Source organism: Pteropus medius, unplaced genomic scaffold (genome assembly GCF_902729225.1).
Source record: "Pteropus medius unplaced genomic scaffold, Ma_sr-lr_union100, whole genome shotgun sequence".
In the NCBI taxonomy this organism is placed as follows: domain Eukaryota; kingdom Metazoa; phylum Chordata; class Mammalia; order Chiroptera; family Pteropodidae; genus Pteropus; species Pteropus medius.
Genome location: NW_024344378.1, coordinates 49,862,450 through 49,880,798, shown reverse-complemented (window position 1 = coordinate 49,880,798; position 18,349 = coordinate 49,862,450). Strand labels below are relative to the sequence as shown.

The 18,349-nt window shown below is 39.5% G+C and overlaps 1 protein-coding gene across 15 annotated transcripts in view; it reads left to right on the top strand.

Annotated features, from left to right (window-relative positions):
• KCNMA1 (potassium calcium-activated channel subfamily M alpha 1) overlaps positions 1–18,349 on the top strand; it is a 686,119-nt gene that overhangs the window by 438,428 nt on the left and 229,342 nt on the right. For all 15 annotated transcript variants that reach the window (XM_039872202.1, XM_039872201.1, XM_039872185.1 and 12 more), the window contains exon 6: positions 14,902–14,977. In XM_039872202.1, the coding sequence (XP_039728136.1) occupies positions 14,902–14,977 (76 nt within the window). The remainder of the gene's footprint in view (positions 1–14,901; positions 14,978–18,349) is intronic.

The window sequence follows — 18,349 nt, the reverse complement described above, 5'->3', positions numbered from 1 at the left end:
GAGCGTGTGCGTAGGGGGGTGAGGAGCTCTAACAAGAGTGTCTCCTCCCTCCTTCCTCTGGAAAGCCCGAGGCCCTCCTCCACCTCAGTCCTTCATGCAGGATTAGCAGAGGATTTGTGTATTTGGGTTACTTTGGTGGTGGGAGGTGATTCAGGGGGAGTGGGGCCATTCAGTTTTTCTCTCTAGATGGGTATCACATCCTATAAGAGAGTCTTCTTTATGAATCCTCAATCATCAGACAGGTTCACTAAAATAAAAGAAATGGCCCAACGGGCCCTCAACTGCAGCCTTCGCCACACTCGATTCTGTACCCCCTGATTTGAGGAATTATAGCCTTTGATCTTTCCATCCCCCTAAACCATGTTTAAAGGAGCTTATCTGATAATTTCCAGAGTGAAGCTGATTGATCAGCTTGTAGGACATGATGGATAAGAGTGCTGCCCCCCTCCCTCCCCAACCGCCTTTCTGATGCTTTCACAGTGATGCCCAGAGCATGCTGGGGTTTTTGCACATGGGCAGGGGGGTGCAGGAGAAGGGAGTTTCTGTTTGCCCCTCCCAGAACATAGATGCTGGTGAGCCACACTGTGCTAGACAGGAGGACTTGTCTGTAGCACGAGTCAGAGGGACATAGGCTCCTCCAGGTCACTGTACAGCGTTAGCTTGTGCAAGAAGTGAATTGAAGGGAACCTGGAGCTCAGCCCAGCTCTCTGCCTCCGCCATGATTCCCAGTAAGATTCTGGTCTACCATCACCCATCCAGCAGTACCAGCGCAGAGGTTTATAGACCCAGTAGCCGCCGCAAAAAGTCCTTGGGCGATCTGTTCCATAATGGCTACCGGGTGAGGTCTGGGCCCGCAGCCCTGGAGAAGGAGGAACCACAGGACTTCTGGCATTCGTTGGTGTCTTGCTGCAGGGTTTGTGCTTCTTGGGGTAAGGTCCCTCCCATCCCTGGCACTTATTCCCCCAAAAGCATTTTATATTCCCAGAGGCTGCCCTGGAAAGAAGTGCTCTCTCTGTGGGCTGGATTCAGGGTGATGTCCAGTAGACAGGTGATAGCCTTCTCTGTTCTCCTTTGCTTGGCATACCCGCTGAATGCAGATGTGCTTGACCAGGCAGAAATTCTGTCCTTCCTTTTCAGATGAATAAAACTGGTCTCTAGAGCTTCGGAAAGTTTTTGAGCTATTAAAGAATATATTTCAGAAATGTTGGGGAAAGCTAGCAAATCATGGGAACAGCCTCCTTCTTATTTATTAAGTGATAATAATTTCCAGTGAGTCAGCGTTTCAGAAGAGGTATTTAGATCTATCGACCATATATATGTGTACAGTTTTTTGTTTTTTTGTTTTTTTGTTTTTTTTGTTTTTTTTTCAGGATCAAAGGTACCTTTCTGGTTTGCTTTTTTCTTACTCGTGTTGGGCCATAGAAATGCTGTCTCCCCTGTCCTGGGTGGTACTTCATTATTCTCACCCAGCAGGGATCATAAGAGACGTCCCCTGGGAAGACTTTTTTTGTTGTTGTTCTCAGCTACTTTCCAATAGGGATTTGGTGTTATTTGGGCATCCATAATGTATAGAGGATTGAAACAAATGGCTTAAATTTACATTTCTGGACCTGAAAAGTCCAGTCTTAGGAAGCCTTATTTCCAGAAAGATTTAAAACGAATTGCAGTCTCTTTGGAAGTTGGCTTAGGATTCCGATGTGGGGAGGCACAGCTCAGACTACCTCTGCATTATGTAATTATGTGCAGCAGAATTAGGTATAGGAAGCGATAGGTGAATCTTAGTCGACCCTTTCCATTAGAACTGACATAAAAGGCTTCCTTGGGCTGAAATATCTGCATGGACTTTGTCTGGAATGTAAATATTCATGCCCCATGTCTGTGACCTTAGATCTGCTGACTAGATTGTTATGTTCCTTCTTTCTTCCCTTCAAGAAAGAGCTGCTTTGTGCTTTATGACGTCCAGCTTTGGGAGGGCCAGCGGGGAGAGAGAAGAGCACTAGTGATGGGATTATTAAGCTAAGAGAAAAGAGACCATTTTCTGAGAAAGAGCTGAGCAACTGGGCAAAACCACAGGTTGAACTTATTGTACAATCTCTGTTCTTACATTTCCTTTGAAAAGGTTCCTCATAAATTCATTCATTCATTCATTTTCAGTAGCAAATGCTTACTATGTGCCAGTCATCCCTGTTCTAGAAGATGATGGACACAGTGGTGACCAGGGTGCCTGCTGCAGTGGAGCTGATGTTCTGCTGAGGAAGACAGACAGGAAACATCTAAATAAGCGATAAATCCTATATAGAAAGAACGGGGTGGCCAGAAAAGAGTTCTCTGAGCTAATGTCAGTTGACTCAGCCTTGCAATGAGTTAAGGGAAGAACATTCCAGAAAGGAATAGAAGGGAAGGCTCTGAGCTGAGATTGAAACAGGGGATGTTTGAGGAGCAGCGACATGTTGTGGAGGGCATGAAGAAGGGAAGAATGGAAATGAAATGAAGAGAGACTAGATCATGTAAAGCCTCTAGATCAAGGTGAGGAATCAGAACTATATTTTTAGTAAGATGAAAGCCATCTGAGGGCTTTTAGCTGGAAGTGGTATGATCAGATGGAGTCTGAAAAGATCACACTGGCTGCTTTCTGGAGAGTGGACGGTGGGGCAGGGGTAATAAAGTGAAGCAGGAAGACCAGCTTGGGGGCTCTTGGGCAAGCTAGAGGTAACAGTGGCTTGGAAGATGGTTCTGGCAGTGGAGACGGAAAAGATGAGTTATTCCATATATATTTAAGAGGGAAAATCGATAAGCTTCTTTGTTTACTTTTTTAAAAACTTTGTTTTTTACTTTCTGGTACCCCTATTCCAATAGAAAACTCCTGAAGCAGGAGCTTCACACCTGTGCCTTCAGTGTGTAGAACAGTGAGTGAGCGGTGCAGAGTAGGCACTCACTGCACGCGTGTGGCGTGAATGAATGAATGAATGAATGAATGAGCAAGCGAGTGAATAGGTGACAATCTCAGTTTGAATACAAACTGATGTTTAGTATCTGTCAGATAGGAAGCAGGACTAGGATAAGGTGGGGGAATAAGACAGCCTGAACAATTACTGAGGAAAAGAGTTGAAAAGGTCAGACAAGCAAGCACTGTTTTAAAATACAGGCTCTGACTGACTAGAGGGACAAAAGCCCAAGGGCATGTGAGAGCAAGAAAGACAGTCTTCTCCCTCCAGCTGGGAAAGGGATGCTGCTTGGCCATGAAGCACATGACCCCAGCAGTGACTGAACTGGGGATGTGAGGTGGAACCCAGTGATGGCTTCAAGGTACAAGAGACACCCTGGACAACCCTCCGTGGAGCTGCGTCTGTCCCCCTTTACCCTGATAACTCCTGTCCTCTGAGCTCTTGGTCTGCAAGGCCAGATGACCATGACCTTGTCAGACATCACAATCATAATTGCTCTTCAGGATTTGTGTGGGGGTGGAGGGATTGGAAATGACAGAGGTTTATTTGAATCTTTCAGCTTTTTGGATTTAAAGATTAAGGAGTTAAAGCGAATGGAAAACAGCAAATTGGAAAACACTGGCAGGCTTCCCACCATGGGCTGGGATGTGTTTGCTTTTGTTTTTCTGTCTTCTACTGCAATGGGACCTTCCTAGCAGGAATGTCCTGAGTCCTTTCTGTCCTAGGATAATGGGAACGCTGAGCAGCAAATGATCTGTCATTTCCTGTGTATCCCTCAATCTCTGTCCGTACGGCAATTCTGCTTCCGTCTGAAAAAGAGGTCCCCAACCCCTTAACCTGTCTAGTTGGCCAATGCTAAAATCCCATGGTACTGGTTCTCAGGATGCCTCTAACCTGATTATTCAGGTTCCAGGTGCCACCTTTGACCCTCTGAAGGTACAGAAGTGGCTGGGGTCCTCCCCACCTGGAGCCTCTGGCCTGAGGTTATTGAATCTTTGATATGAGTACAGAGCTCAGAGCCAGAAGACCCACACTCAGTCCTGACTGTAATAGAAGCAAGCAAAAATTACGAATAAAAATAGAAATTTTAATGTAAATATTATAGAAAGTTGAAAAAACTCGAGAAAATTAAAGAAATCTCAAAATCCTGTCTCTGTAACACAACCATTTTTAACATTTTATGCTTCTCTTCTAGTTTTTATTGTTCATATACTTGCATTTTTCTTAGTTTTATCAGAGAGAACATGTACTTTATATACAATTTTTTTTTCTTTTCAGCATTTTCAGTACTTTTTTTGTGTTGTAGTAAAAAACTACAACTTGGAATTTTCCGTCTTAACCATTTTTAAGTGTATAGTTTAGTGCCATTAGGTGTATTTGCATCGTTGTGAAAACACATCTCTAGAACGTTTTCATCTTGCAAATCTGAAACTCTACTCATTAAATAGCTCTCCTTTCCCATACTCTCAGCCTCTGATAACCATCATTTCATTTTCTATACCATATTTCTTGAACTTAACACTCTATCATAAGCATTTTCTCATTGTTACATTATTTTTCAAATTCATATGATATAGAGAAGATGGACTATATTTAAAACCTAGTTATAGATATTAAGTTGCTTTCTTCTTTTCTTGTTTAATGAATAATTTTGCAATGAACACCTTTATTCTTGTCGCATTCTTTCATATTTTGTTATATTTTCTTATGTTATATTCCTAGAAATAGAATTAATTTAATTCATAATGTAGAATAACTTTCTAAAAATGCTGTATCAATTTACAATTCTGCCATCAAATTATAAGACTATTTCATTACAGTCATCTCTAGTAAGCAAAACTCAAATATATTGTTAGTTAAGTAGAACAAACGCGATGTTACTATAATTTTTATTTTGCATTCTTTTATTTTAGTCGAGTATACTCATTTCTAATGGTGGTTTACTAGTTATATTTCCTATTTAATGGTGTGCCTGTTTATGATTTTTTGCCTATCTGTGAACCAGTGACACAGTATTTTACATACATGTTTTTGACATTATAAATAATTTATCCTAATTATATCATATTTAATTAAATTATTTTTCTAGTAGGTTATTATCTTCAGTACTTTTTTGACATAGAACTTTTATATTTTTATGGTGGCTGATCTGATACTTAAAAGTTTGTATGATTCCTTTTACATCTGAGTTTAGAAATTCTTCTTTTCTTCAGTGGGCTAATAAATATATAATTACATTTTCTTCAGTTTTTTATGATATATTACTAATATTTAATTTTAATTCATCTCAATTTAATTTCAATTATGGTATGAGGCGATTGTTTAAATTGATCCTATTGTTAACCAATCGTTTCATCATTATTGCATAATGCTCTTCTCTCTTTTGATTTGTGGTGACTTCTTTATTACATAGTAAATTCTTCTCTGTGCAATGTAGTCTATTTTACCTATTCCATTTTGATTTTCTTAGTCTACTGTTTTGTGGTAAATGTGGCCTATGTTATTTCTTCATGTTGGAATTTGGTGAAATTTCTTTGTGGCCTAATACATGGCCAGTTTTTGTGACTGTTCAATAGTAGTTATTAAGTGTGTGTTCCTAGCTTACTGAGTAATATGTGTATGTGACCATCTGCCCATCCATTCAGATAGATATCTATGAATATATCCCAAGGAATTAAATGTTATGCAATTATTCTATATATGCTTATTTTTGGTCTAGTTTCTGGAAAATTAACATTAGTGTCTCCCACACTGATGTGGCATTGTAAATTTTTTGTTTTTTGATGCATTCTTGTCAGATTTTATTCTATAGATATCTCAAAGCTATATTCTTAGGTATGTAAAGTTTTTTCACTGTTACGTATTCTTGGTGGATTGTCTCTCTTATCAATATATGAAGTATGCTCTTTATTTCTTTGATAAATTTTCATACTAGCTGATACTTTATTTGCTATGATTATTGCTTCGTTAGCTTCTTTTTTTTTTTGCTAAACATTTGGTAGATATTTTTTAGCCTTTCATTTCTAACTTTCTGTTTTGTTTTCACTGTATCTCTTATGAACAGCATTTATCTAGAATGTGTTATTGCTATCTGAGGGTCTTTGTCTTTTAATAGATGAATTTAACCCATTCAGTTTTATTATGATTACTAGTATATTGGGCTCTTTTTGCTGTGGCAGTAGTCTTTTCTAATTAATATGATTTTTTTGGTTTCATTTTTCATAATTCTTTTCCTTTAGTCGTGTGATCGTTTGCTTTTGTGCATCTCCTTCCCACCTTGAATATGGAATTTACAATTCCAAATATATTCTTAAGTTCTTGATACACATACTTAAACTGAAATTTTTCTGTTAGTATGTATAATTTATAGTATCTTACCCTGAAGCAAGAGAAGAACTTTAGTACACCTTTCATACCTCCATTGCTTTCTCTCCTTCATACGTTCATCTTCTATGTAGTACCATCTAGAGATTTTAATTCAGATCATGGCTAATATTTATTATTTTTATAATATTCATTGAACACGTCAACTAATCAGCTGATTTTATTCTTTTCCTGCTTTGTTTCTTGTATCTCATGTCCTTTTGGATTTATTTATTTTTTCCAGATAGCTTAGTATATGTTCTTGGTTCAAAATAATTTCTCCTGAGAATTATGAAGTTATTCATCCTTTATTTTCTTTCATTCAGTGCAGCCAGGAGATTTATGACAACCATTTTATTCTTACTGCTTTGAGGGGTTTATATCTTCACATTAATGTTCTGAAATGTCACCACAATATGCATAGATGTAGGTCTTTTAAATTTAAACTTGCCGGGCACTTAACAGACCTTCCAGTCCAAAGATTCAGGTTATCCTTCTATTCTGGGAAACTTTCTTATATTGTTTTGAATTTTTCCTGCTTTCTATTGCCTTTATTTCCTCCTTCTGGAAACTCGATTATATAAATATTGAAAACTCTATACCTCTCTTCCATGTCTCTTAATGTTTCTTTTCTACTTTTCATCCCTCTGTCCCTTTGTGTGAAGAGCTCTCTGATAGTCCAACCCTCTAGTTTGTGTGTAGCTGTACCCATTCTTCTGTTTAGTTGGCCTTTTAAAGTTTAGATGTTCAAAATTTTAAATTCTAAGATATCTAGTTGATTTTTGTTGAGTTGACATATTTTCTCACAAATTCTTTATGTTTTTCAATTAAACATTTTCCTAAAGTTGTTGCTTTATTAATGTGGTATCTTCAAGGGTTAGTTTGATAGAACATGTGCTTGCCTTCAAAGGAAGCTTGACTTGCCTCAGGTATTCAGTGATTTTGATTTTGTGCTCTTCTTCGAATTTGAGATTTTCTGTTAGCCTATATATGATTGCTGTCTTTGCTTATCTGAGGAGTGCTGGGATGTTCAATAGTGCATTTTGGTCCAAAAGCTTGTCTTACAGCTGCAGAGACAACCTCTTTCTTTTAGGATTTACCTGTTATTTAGGATACTGCTTGACCAACTAAAAGGCCCATACTTACTGCCATGTACTGGGTGATCTTATTAGGCACCCCAATCTGTTAGTCACTCTCCCAGCCTCCCTCTTTTCAGTGCCAGTCACCTCATTTCACCTTTTGGACGTTTGTTTTCTTCTTTATTATGATCTCTTCACCCCACCACCCTTATCGACCTCAGTCTTTGTGGAATTCCTCATCAAAATTTATTGACCGAGAGCATTTTTGATATTCGGTTGTTATTATTATGGAAATATATATATCTACATATATAGATATCTATATATGTAGATATATATGTTGTTACTGTATATGTTGTACAAATGTGAAGTTTAGTTTCGCAGCTCTGCCGAGTTAATTTCCAACAGAATATACACTTTCCATTTACCAGCATGTTGTTTTCTCTTATGTGCGGGAGGTTCCTCTTCTATTCTTTTTGTCCTTGAGGGATTTTACTGTATTTTTCCCCCTCTAGTATTGCTTTAGGGAGGTTTTGAGAAGAGGGCAGAGATAACCATTCTGTTCAATCTGCCATGTTTAACCAGATGCTCTGGATCATTATTTTAATCCACTGATGAATTATATATATTAGCATTTTATGTAGAATTTTAACATTTCTAATCTTAGTGAGATTATTTTCCTTTTGGTTTTGAGAGTCAGTTTTTAGTACCAGGTTTACGTGTATTTCATAAGACAAGTATAGTAGCTTTCCATCTTTTCTTTTTGTATTATGGTAGTTTGGCATTTCAGTAAAATGTAAATGTTTTAAAGAATTTAATAAATTATATGAGTGCAAAGTCTTTGAGGGGAAGCTATTAATACATTTTTCAATGTATATTTCAATTATTATTTTTAAATGGTTTTCATTTTTGTGTGTATCAACTTTCAAAGTTTACGTTTTTGTGAAAGTTGTCCCCACTCACTGAGTTTTTCAAGTTTTATTAGTATATAATTGTGCATGACTTTTTTTTTTTCTATTTGCTTCTTTATTGGACCTGCCAGTACTTTATCTTATTTTCTTTATTTGCTTTATTGTTGTTATTACTTACCCCCATAAAATGATTTGGAACTTTTTATCAATTATAAATACTAAAATAGAAATCATTTTTCTCCTAGTGTTGTTAAGACTACTTTTTCCCTAAAATCTTAAGCTGACTGCACTATGTTATAAATAATCTCTCATATTATTGACTTATTCCAACTTATAGTTAGCATGTTCTTTAAAATTAATTTAATAAAAGTAAAGAACCAGTTAGATTACACAAATGATTACTCAGATAGAGGGAAATTTGCTAACTGTTTGAGAAAAAATTAGCACTTGGTCCCTTTGGCACATAATTAACTGTAATAGATTAATACATCAAGATGGATTAACAAGTTAGAGGTTAAAGGAAGAAAAGAAAAGATATCCTAAATCAGCAGCTCTCAACCTTGGCTGCGCATTGGAATCATCTGAGGAGCTATAAAAAATCCTGATGCCTAGGTTGGACCCCAGACCAGAACATCTGGGGGCAGGAGACATCGGTATTGTCTTAAAATCCCCAGGTGATTGTAATGGGAGCAAAGTCTAGGAACCACTGCCCTGCTGCCGTGTATTTTCCAAGTGTGGCGTCTGACCAAGAGTATTTACCAAATTTTGGAGCCAGTTGAAAATGCAGTGTCAGGCCCCATCGCAGACCCACTGAGCCATAATCTGAATGTTAACAAATCTCAGGTGGTTCATGTGCCCATGGAGTTTGAATAGCAGATCTCTAGAGCACGTATAGCAAACTAGGCCCCACAGTCTAGTTATTTGAATAAAATTTTACTGGGATGCATCCATGCCCATTCTCTTACATGTCCTTTGCAGCAGAGTGCATAGTTGTGACAGAACCTAAAATGTGTACTATCTGCCCATTTATACAGAAAAAGTCTGCAATGCATTTCAACTTTAAAGGCTCATTAGAATCACCTCAGAGCTTTAACACTTCCTCTACCTGGCTGTACCCCAGGCTTGTTGAGTCAGAATGTGAGAGGAGGAAGTGAGCCAGGTATTAATAATTCTTTAAACTTCCCAGGTAATTTAAATGTGCAGCCTAGATTCAGAACCACTGCCATAGAAGTACAAGAGGAAATGGAGATGCATTGTTTTAAAAATCTGTTTTTATGTTGGAGGTGGTCATTTTTGAATATTAAAACCAAGATGCGATGATGGAAAGGCTGATATATGTGACCATATAATAAACTTTAGAATTTGAAAAATAAAACCATCTTAAGCAAAATTTTAGACTTAGGAAAAAAAAAACCTTAAGCAAAATTAAAAGAAGAATGCTAACCTGTGGGAGATAATATATAACCTACAATATCCTCATTATAAAAGAGCTCAGGTAAACTAGCAAAGGCCACTCTAAAGCTCTTTGAAGAAGAAAGTAAAGTAACTAATAATTATATTAAAAAATAACTTCATTTATTAACATAGAAAAGCAAAATAAAACAGCAATGAGCTCTTGTTTGGAATTGGGGTCTATCAAATAGGGACTCTTAAAATCCCTCCCTTCTTCCTTCCCTTCTTTCCTCCTCCTTCCCTCCTTATCTTCTTTTCTTTGTCTGAATACTAAGTCCTGTGGGGATGCTGGCAAAAGGGCATTTGCAAATGCAAATGTTAATTGTGAAGAGGGTTTGGCAAGAGAATCACATTGTTTAAAGTGCTTACTTGAGTTGAAAGTATTTGATATTTGAAATTTGACCGGACAAAGTATGTGCCAGGGCAGTGGTTACAAGCTGAGTTTTGTGGAGTTAGACAAATTTGGGTTGAGACCTGGCTCTGTTGCTTACAAACTGTGTGCAGGGCACTCTAGTCTGTTGATCTTTAGCTATTTTCTTCTGTTGCATGGATTAAATTAGATAAGTATTAAAGGTTTTGGCATGCAGGAAGTAATTAGAAATAATGGACAATCAATAAAAATAGATTTATATAATTGTCAACATCATCAATTAACCAATAATTTGAAATAGCAATAACATTATATACTGTGTGTGTGTGTGTGTATGTGTGTGCATCTTGTGTGTTTCTGGGCTTTCTGTTTGTCTTGTTGACTTTTCTGTGTGGTCATATATGATTCTATGCTGTTTTAATCCTATAGCTTCATATGATAAAATTACCATTTGTTGAGTACCTCCAATGTGTCCACATATATTATCAGGACTCTTAATTGTCTTGTCTACAGTCTCCAGGGTAGATTTTAATGATCACATCTGTGAGGGAAAGAGGAAACAAGGACAGGGTGGAGAGCTCCCGCTGTACCAGAGGCTTCAGCCCATCCCACAGGGAGCTCTGCAGCTTGATGGTCCTTCAGAGTTGTCCTGAATCCAAACAAGGTAGCAAGCCTTTGTCCCCACATCTGCCAGCGTTGGGGGCTACCTCTGGCAGGGGTGTAACCTTGGGCAAGGCCACTTTTCAGGAACCGAAGATGAATAAAGATCCTCTAAGAAGGGATCTGGGCTGCACCCCACAACTTCCACTATAGCTCCTGAGTGTTATTCATTTAATATAGTTTCAGATATGATATGCTAGTATTTTATTTAAGATCCTTCTAGTTAGTCATTAGAGTAATGAGTATGCCTTTTTTTTTTTTTTAAAGTATGGGCTACCTGTGTCTAGCTAATACCAGCTTTCTAAACCAACAGAGTATAGAAATAGAGATAAAAGTCCATTTTCATTACTTAACTATAGAATCAAAGATTAGAGAAGTTTACTATTTCTTGATACTTTAAAGAACTCACTCGTAAAACCATCTGGACCTGGTACCTTTGGGTGGGTATAAGTCATGTTTTTTGGTATACACAATTTCGTTCATAACTCTGTAATAGCCATTTTCTATTTCCCTAGAAAGTCATTTTGCTTCAGAGATTTTAAATTATATGTGGAATAAATAATAAGAACATAGTGCTAAACATCAGAGAAGATGAATAATTTGTTACTTAGTCATTGCCTATCCTGCTTTCCCCTTTTCTCGGCCTTCGTTATGTAATCTGAGTTGCTGTCCGTACTCCTCTGAGCCCTCTCTGGGTGCAGCAGAGTGACCAGTGGTTAGGGCTCTTCCCTGGTTTGCCTGCTTTATATTTCCTAAGAGCATCAGCTGTTTCTCAATCTGCTCCATTTATTTGATTCAGGCAAGTGTTTATTGAGTGCCAGAAACTATTTTAGGCATATGAAATATGTGGCTGTGAACAAAGCAGGCTTCAGTCCCTCCCCTCATAGAGCTGATGCATGTTGTAGCTAAGTAGACAGAAAGCTAATTATATAAATAAGATGCATGTGCTTTATACTGAAGAGGAAAGAAAAGCGGACAAGAGAAATAGAGGTGGGGGTGGGGGAGGAGAGAGTTGCAGTTTTGGATAGAGTAACCAGGGAAGGTCTCACTGAGATAGTGACATTGAGTAAACACCTAAGGGAGATGAAGGGTGCCTGATGTAGTCATCTGGGCAAGAGTGTTTCAGACAGAACAGCATGTACAAAGGCCCTGAGGCAGGAACATGGCTGCATAGTCAAGGATCAGTGAGGAAGATAAGCAGATCGGAGGGAAAGTAATATGAGGAGAAGGAGGAGGCCAAAAGGAAATGGGGGTGCCCTTGCTTTGGGTCTTTGAAGGACTTTGACTTTTACTCTCTGCAAAGTGGGAGGGCATTGGAGGGTTTTGAGCAGAGAAGTGGCGTGGTCCATTTTACCTTTTAATAGGCTCATTCCGGCTGCTGTGCTGAGAATAGACCATAAGGGGTCTAGGGCAGTAAGCATTTGGAAGACTGTTGTGAATTGTGGGCTGAAAGATATATGCTTCGGACCACCGTTTCTCTAGAAAAGAAAGAAATCCAGTTGGGTCATTTGTGTTCTATTTTTGTTCCCATAAATGAAAAAGTACATTTACATTCAGACACAGGATTTTCAGGATGAAACCATTAGTGGCTAATATATTCCTAAATAATACATGACATATGCTCTTGACTGGTTTCAGTGTTGTTCGTCCTTCTCTACCTCAAGTTTCTCAATTTATTATTTTATTCTCCCAGTAGCATGTGACGGTGGTGTTGGAGTGACAACAGCCCTCTAAGTTGTGCTGGGTGCTTTGCACCAATAGTAGAATTTATTAAAAACACACCTTCTCGCTCCTGCTGCTTGTTCTGACTGAAAAAGGCTTGCAAACTTCTTTGAACATGTTTTTGTGCAAACATGTTTTCTGAGACCTTGGATATTTGAAAATATTTTTTGGTGCCTTTACTGTTGAACAACTCTTGACTGGGTATGCAGATTCTTGCTGTTGCCTGATTGTCATTTAAAACTTACTATTACATAATGTGATCTTAGATGCATTAATAGTAACCCTCTCCCTACCCTGATACTTTATTTTTTTCATTTTAATGCTTGAGATTTAAAGGAAAAAAAGTCATATACTTCTCGACATTGGTCTCTAAGAGCTGTTCATCCATTTTACCTTTTAACCTCGAGTCATTTTTTCATATCTAGAAAGTTCATTCCTATTATGCCCTGGCCATACTTATGATCTTGTCTGAACTTCCCTTTGGAACTCATTTTATTCATGGGTTGCATCTCTGTTCTCTTCACTCCATTTCTATTTACTTAAGCTTCATCTATATTTTCCACTCATTTCCTTACTTTCTGTTTTCTGAAATGACTTCTCAATTTTGTGCTCTGTATCAAGTTCGGTTTTCGTCAGTGTTAAGTCAGCCTTTCATCAGTTTGGTTAGGACTGTGTGTTTGGCCCCTGAGCCTTTTCATTTCATCAACATCCTTTCTCATCTCTGCACTTTCTTATTTAATAAAAGTAACATAAATATCATTTAGAATAGAAGGTGAATTTTTTCTAAAAGAAATCTTCTGTTCGTGAGGGTAAACCCTATTCAAACGAAGAGTTTTCCTTCTGAGCCATTACCCTTCTCCCTCTTGAGCAGTGGGAGCCCCTCACCTCCACGACTTTGAGTGAGTGTTTCCTTCTTACCTTGTGCTTGAACAAGGAGTAATCTCACTGGGTTCATTGTGGAGCTGTTTAGGGAGAAACGTGTGGTCTGTGTCTTTTCCTTGATTCATCTTGGGGTGTCTAGTGAATCACCACCGCTTCTTCCCCCCACTGCGCATTAGACACTCCCCTTACTGCCTGGAGAAGGGTTTGGGTCACTCTCTTCAGTAGGGCTGGGGACTCTACGGTAAAGAAAAAGGAGCAGCTATGCCTGTGTCCCCTGTTTGGGGAGGTTGGGGGTGGAGGCAGCGGGGGCAGAATAAAGTCTCACCACTGGCTTTGGGCTGCCTGTCAACAACTTAGCCTACCTGGTACTCAGCACCGCTCATGGCAAAGTCTGTAAAAGAAAATCCCTTTTGCAAAGTCTATAAAAGAAAATCCCTTTGGGAAAAGGGTATGATATTGAAAGTGTCTCAAAGTTGTGATAATCAGTATTTTGTAAACAATCCTCTTGCACTACAGCCAAGTGTTAAAACCTCATGAGTGACTCAGAATGTTTTCGACTCATAAATGTGAACTCGACAGAAATATATATTCACCCTTAGCTATTAAAAAACATAGCAATAACTTGAATTTTCTTTAATTCTTAATTGTGTTTTTCCTCATCTCCCTCCCTCTTCTGCTACCAAAGAAACACTAGCTCTTCTTTGAAGAAAGGTTGCTATTTATTTATTTATTTTTAGGCGAGGCAACCCTTGGTTGACCTCACAGATTGCAAGGACCTTGTCAGCTTACAATCCCTTATTTTTTTATTTTTTATTTTTTACACCTACAACACTTGGTCTTCCTAGGTGGTCTCCCATCCAAGTACTAACCAGGCCCGACCCCGCTTAGCTTCTGAGATCAGACAAGATCGGGCTTGTTCAGGGTAGCAGGGTAGACGAGAGTTGCTATTTAGAAAGGAGAAACATTTGTCTTGACACTTAGTAAAATGGCAATTATATTAGTTTTGAATCCTGAAGTTATTGAGTGTGAGATCTTAGAAAAAAAACAACGCCGTGGGCTGTACTCTTCATTTTATCAGGACTGAAGTTAAAGATTTTAAAAAATCTATCAAAGACATAAGGTTATCCGATTTGTTCCTAATCTGCTCTTAGCGCAAGGGTTACCCTCAGCTATGCCCAGTAATTTTCAGAGACAAAATCCTCCCGATTAGGTAACTTAGAAACAGTGCTTTATATCAGAGATACACACGTGAGAATCCTCATTAAACTGAGCTCTCCCCTGCAGACCTTCCTCCACAGCGGCTCCAAAAGGGACCCTTTAATGAGAAAGTCAGTTTACCAGCTGAGATTAAACCAGTCAAGAATCAGAATGAAGGACTATGTCCAAGGTAGCGATGGTTTAATCTTCTACAAGAACTTCATCTGCTTTCGACCCTGGCAGCTGTAAATCACACAGCAGAGCATGAACATTAAAACTGCACGCTGAAAATAATGCATCTGTTTCATTTGTCTTTCCAGGTTTGAGATTTTTAAGAGCTCTCAGACTGATCCAGTTTTCAGAAATTTTGCAGTTTCTGAATATTCTTAAAACAAGGTAAGATGTTCTTTCTCCCGTTTTATTTTTGTTTTCCCTTCATTTTGGTCCCCAGTGCCAAGTTGTAAATATCAAGTGTGTTTTGCTTCCGTCGCAATAAAGTTAAAGTCTGTTATTCACAGAAAGATTGATGTAACCTAAGATTGGGAGAAAGCCTGGAGAAGGGTTTGGGTCGCTCTCTTCGGCAGGGCTGGGGACTCTACGGTAAAGAAAAAGGAGCAGCTATGCCTGTGTCCCCTGTTTGGGAGATGGTGCGGGGTTGCTCGGAAATCAGGAAATCAGCCTCAGGTGACTGGGGAGAGCCACGCAGCCGATGAGGGATACATCTGTTCATTGATTCGGAAGTCCTTGCTCCCAGTTCTAAATCGCCCCTTTATTATATCACTAAATAAGAAATTGAACCTGGCCATAAAAGCAATAGAAGCAATGCTTTTTGAGAGGCAATCACAAACCTCACACGGCAAACAGAAAATCATTTCATTTCAAAGTACATTTTAGATGTTCATTTTATAGCCAGTGTAGCCCCTGGGGCTTGCTCTGTGAATTGCCTTTTGGGGAATACCTAAAAACCTCCTGCCAAGTGCACCACGACTACTTCTGTTAGCCGTGTTATGATCTGGACCAGGAGGAAAATTCCCCCAGAAACCCCTTTCCTGATGACCTGTGGGTTTGCGGAGCTGGCCTGAACCCAGGGCTGTCTTGATGAATAAACTAATAAAAGAAGTTAGACGAGCTCTAATGGAGAATAAGTATAGGTGGTAAATTTCTCTTGTAGGAAATTATACCTAAAGAAGCTCACTGCTAATATTCCATTTTCTCTTAACGTATTTGATCAATAATTAAAAACAGGATACCTCTATTTTGTGATTTATAATTAACGTGCCTGCATTTTGGGGGCCTTGGATTCAGCACTGTTTTCCCAGTAACCGAGGATGGCACTCAGATTCCTGAATCTGTCACGTCCAACAAATAAGACCACAGGCTAGAGGGCTTCCTCTTTGGGTCTTAGTGTTTTTTGTTTGTTTATTTTTGGTTACATCCAAATTGGTTTTTCCTCCCCACCTATTCATCTATGTGGATGTGAGGTAAATTCACTTTCTGTTAGCCCAGTTAAATAGAAAGTGAGCATCTAATGCCATAGAAATCTATACTATGTCCCACCCGCCTATACTTTCATTATCCTGGGCCAAAATTTATCAGTCCTCTATTTAATAGTACATAATATCATTGATATAGAGTGACTATTGTTCATCTTCATAACTCCTCTTAGTGACAATGACCTTGATTCTACCTTTTTATGGCTCCTCTATACAATGGACTCTTATGACTCTTGAAATTAAAATTATCAATAAAGCTAGCAATCCCCATGTTTATCTATATCGTATTTACTCCAGTAGACTGTATTTTTTAGGGCAGAATCAGTGAATACCCAGTGCCAATCACAGGGGCTTTATTTAAGGGACACTCATTTTTTTTCTTTTGGAGATGGTGTCATGTGGAGCCATCCACACTCTCTAACATGGCATAGTGCCTCCGTGCCTCTCTCTCCTTGTTTTGTGTTTCCCTAATAAATTTGGGAGTTTTAATTCTCTGACACCAGGGTTTAAAAAGGTGCCATTACTTGGAGGAGTAACATGATGAGAACTGTGTTCTTGCCTTCCATGTATTCCACAGGGCTCCTTTCTGGTCTTGAGAATGATGAGCCATCTGAATAAAATCTCTTTTTGTGGACTTTTACCAAGAGAGCCTTCGATTTCCCATTCCTTGGAAAAGATTCCTCTCCTTTTGGCTGAGGGAAACAGCACTAGCATCCCTGGTGAACAGTCCACCTGATAACTCTCCACTCATGGGTGCTTCTTTTTCCCAGTGCAGAGGGCAGAGAGCTGAAGCAGCCTGCAAGGGAAAAGGCCGACTCTGTAAATCGAGAGACCGCGGCCCCAGGGAGGGGTCCTGGGGTGGCAGGCTGCTGGGGGTCTGCCACCCTGAACCCAAAGCAGTATTTCCCAGAACCTCACTTCCCACTGAATTAAATTTTCTCTACTGTCAGAAGGTGCTTGTCATCACAACCCCAGAACTCAGGTTGTCCCAGTTCCTCTCGCTTCTGGTCACAACCAGGTAATTGAGTCAATTCAGCAAGCCTGAAGTGAGCACCCATTTGTGCCATCAGTGAGGTTGGGTGAGGTTAGAGTTCTGCTGTCAGAGATCTCACTGGGGGGAGGGAGAGCCCGCCTGGCCGACAGTGCAGTAGGTACTAACATACAGGTATAGCCAGGGGTGTGAGGCACAGAGGACAGTAATTAAGCTGGGCTTAGCATGAGTGTGGGGCAGTCAAGGATCACTTCAAGGCAAAGGGGTGTCTTAGGTAAGCCTCGTAAAAAACTAGGTGTCATCCTGGTGGAGTTGGAGATTGGGCATGTGAGATATAGGGACGGTGGGCTGACTTCCAATCAAGGAACCTGCAGAAAGCTCACAGGTGAGAGAACATGGCCCTTGGGGAAACTTTGAGTAATTCTGTGTTCCTGGAGACTGGAGGTTCTGTGGTGGGAAAAAAGAAAGCAGAGATGAGAAGGGCCGGCAAAGGCTGTATTGCCAGGCGCAGATTAAAACTGCATTGGATTGTAAGAGCTCTAGAGGCTTTAGGACAATTTTGTGAGCCCATTCTCTCTCCAGGTGCCTGGCTGCTTGCTTCTTTCTGTTCACCCCCAAGCACAAATCCCACAGAGAAATGAAAGCCTTGGTTTTTATAGGGCTTTGGACTTCGAGCGATTTTCTGGTGACTTCTCTGTACCCTGCTGCTTTCATGTTGATCTTCCAGGAGGGTGGATGGAACCCCATAATCATCTTTAGAGAGATTTTGTCTGGTTTTCTCTGGGGGCCAATCCCCACAAATCTGTTGCATTAGGTAGGGATGGGGACATTGCAAATGTGATTTGAAATTGTGGTTTCATTTTCTGTTCTTTTGGTGGCTTGCTTGGCCAAGAGCTGGAATAAATAGGGCAGGGAAAAGTAATGGTGGGGGGTGGGGTGGGGTGGGCAGGGAGCAGGGGAGAAGGGAGAGAGACAGAGACAGAGACAGAATTAAGGAAGCGGTGAAAGGAAACCAGAACGAACAGATGACAGAGAAAAACATAGATGAAAGAGTTATGAGACAGTATCAGGGCCGTTCCCCAAACTGCTGGTCAACAGAAGGGCCTAAAATGCTTTGTGTCCTGAAAACAGCATGCTGAAGGGAACAATCGGAGACTCTGTGTCATTGTCTAAGATTTTGACAGTTTCTCAGTTGCCCTGAAGGCTGGCGAGCAGGCTCATAGGTGAGAAGACACTAGTTCTACAGTCAGAACAAAATAAGCAGCTCTGTTTAAAGGCTATCAT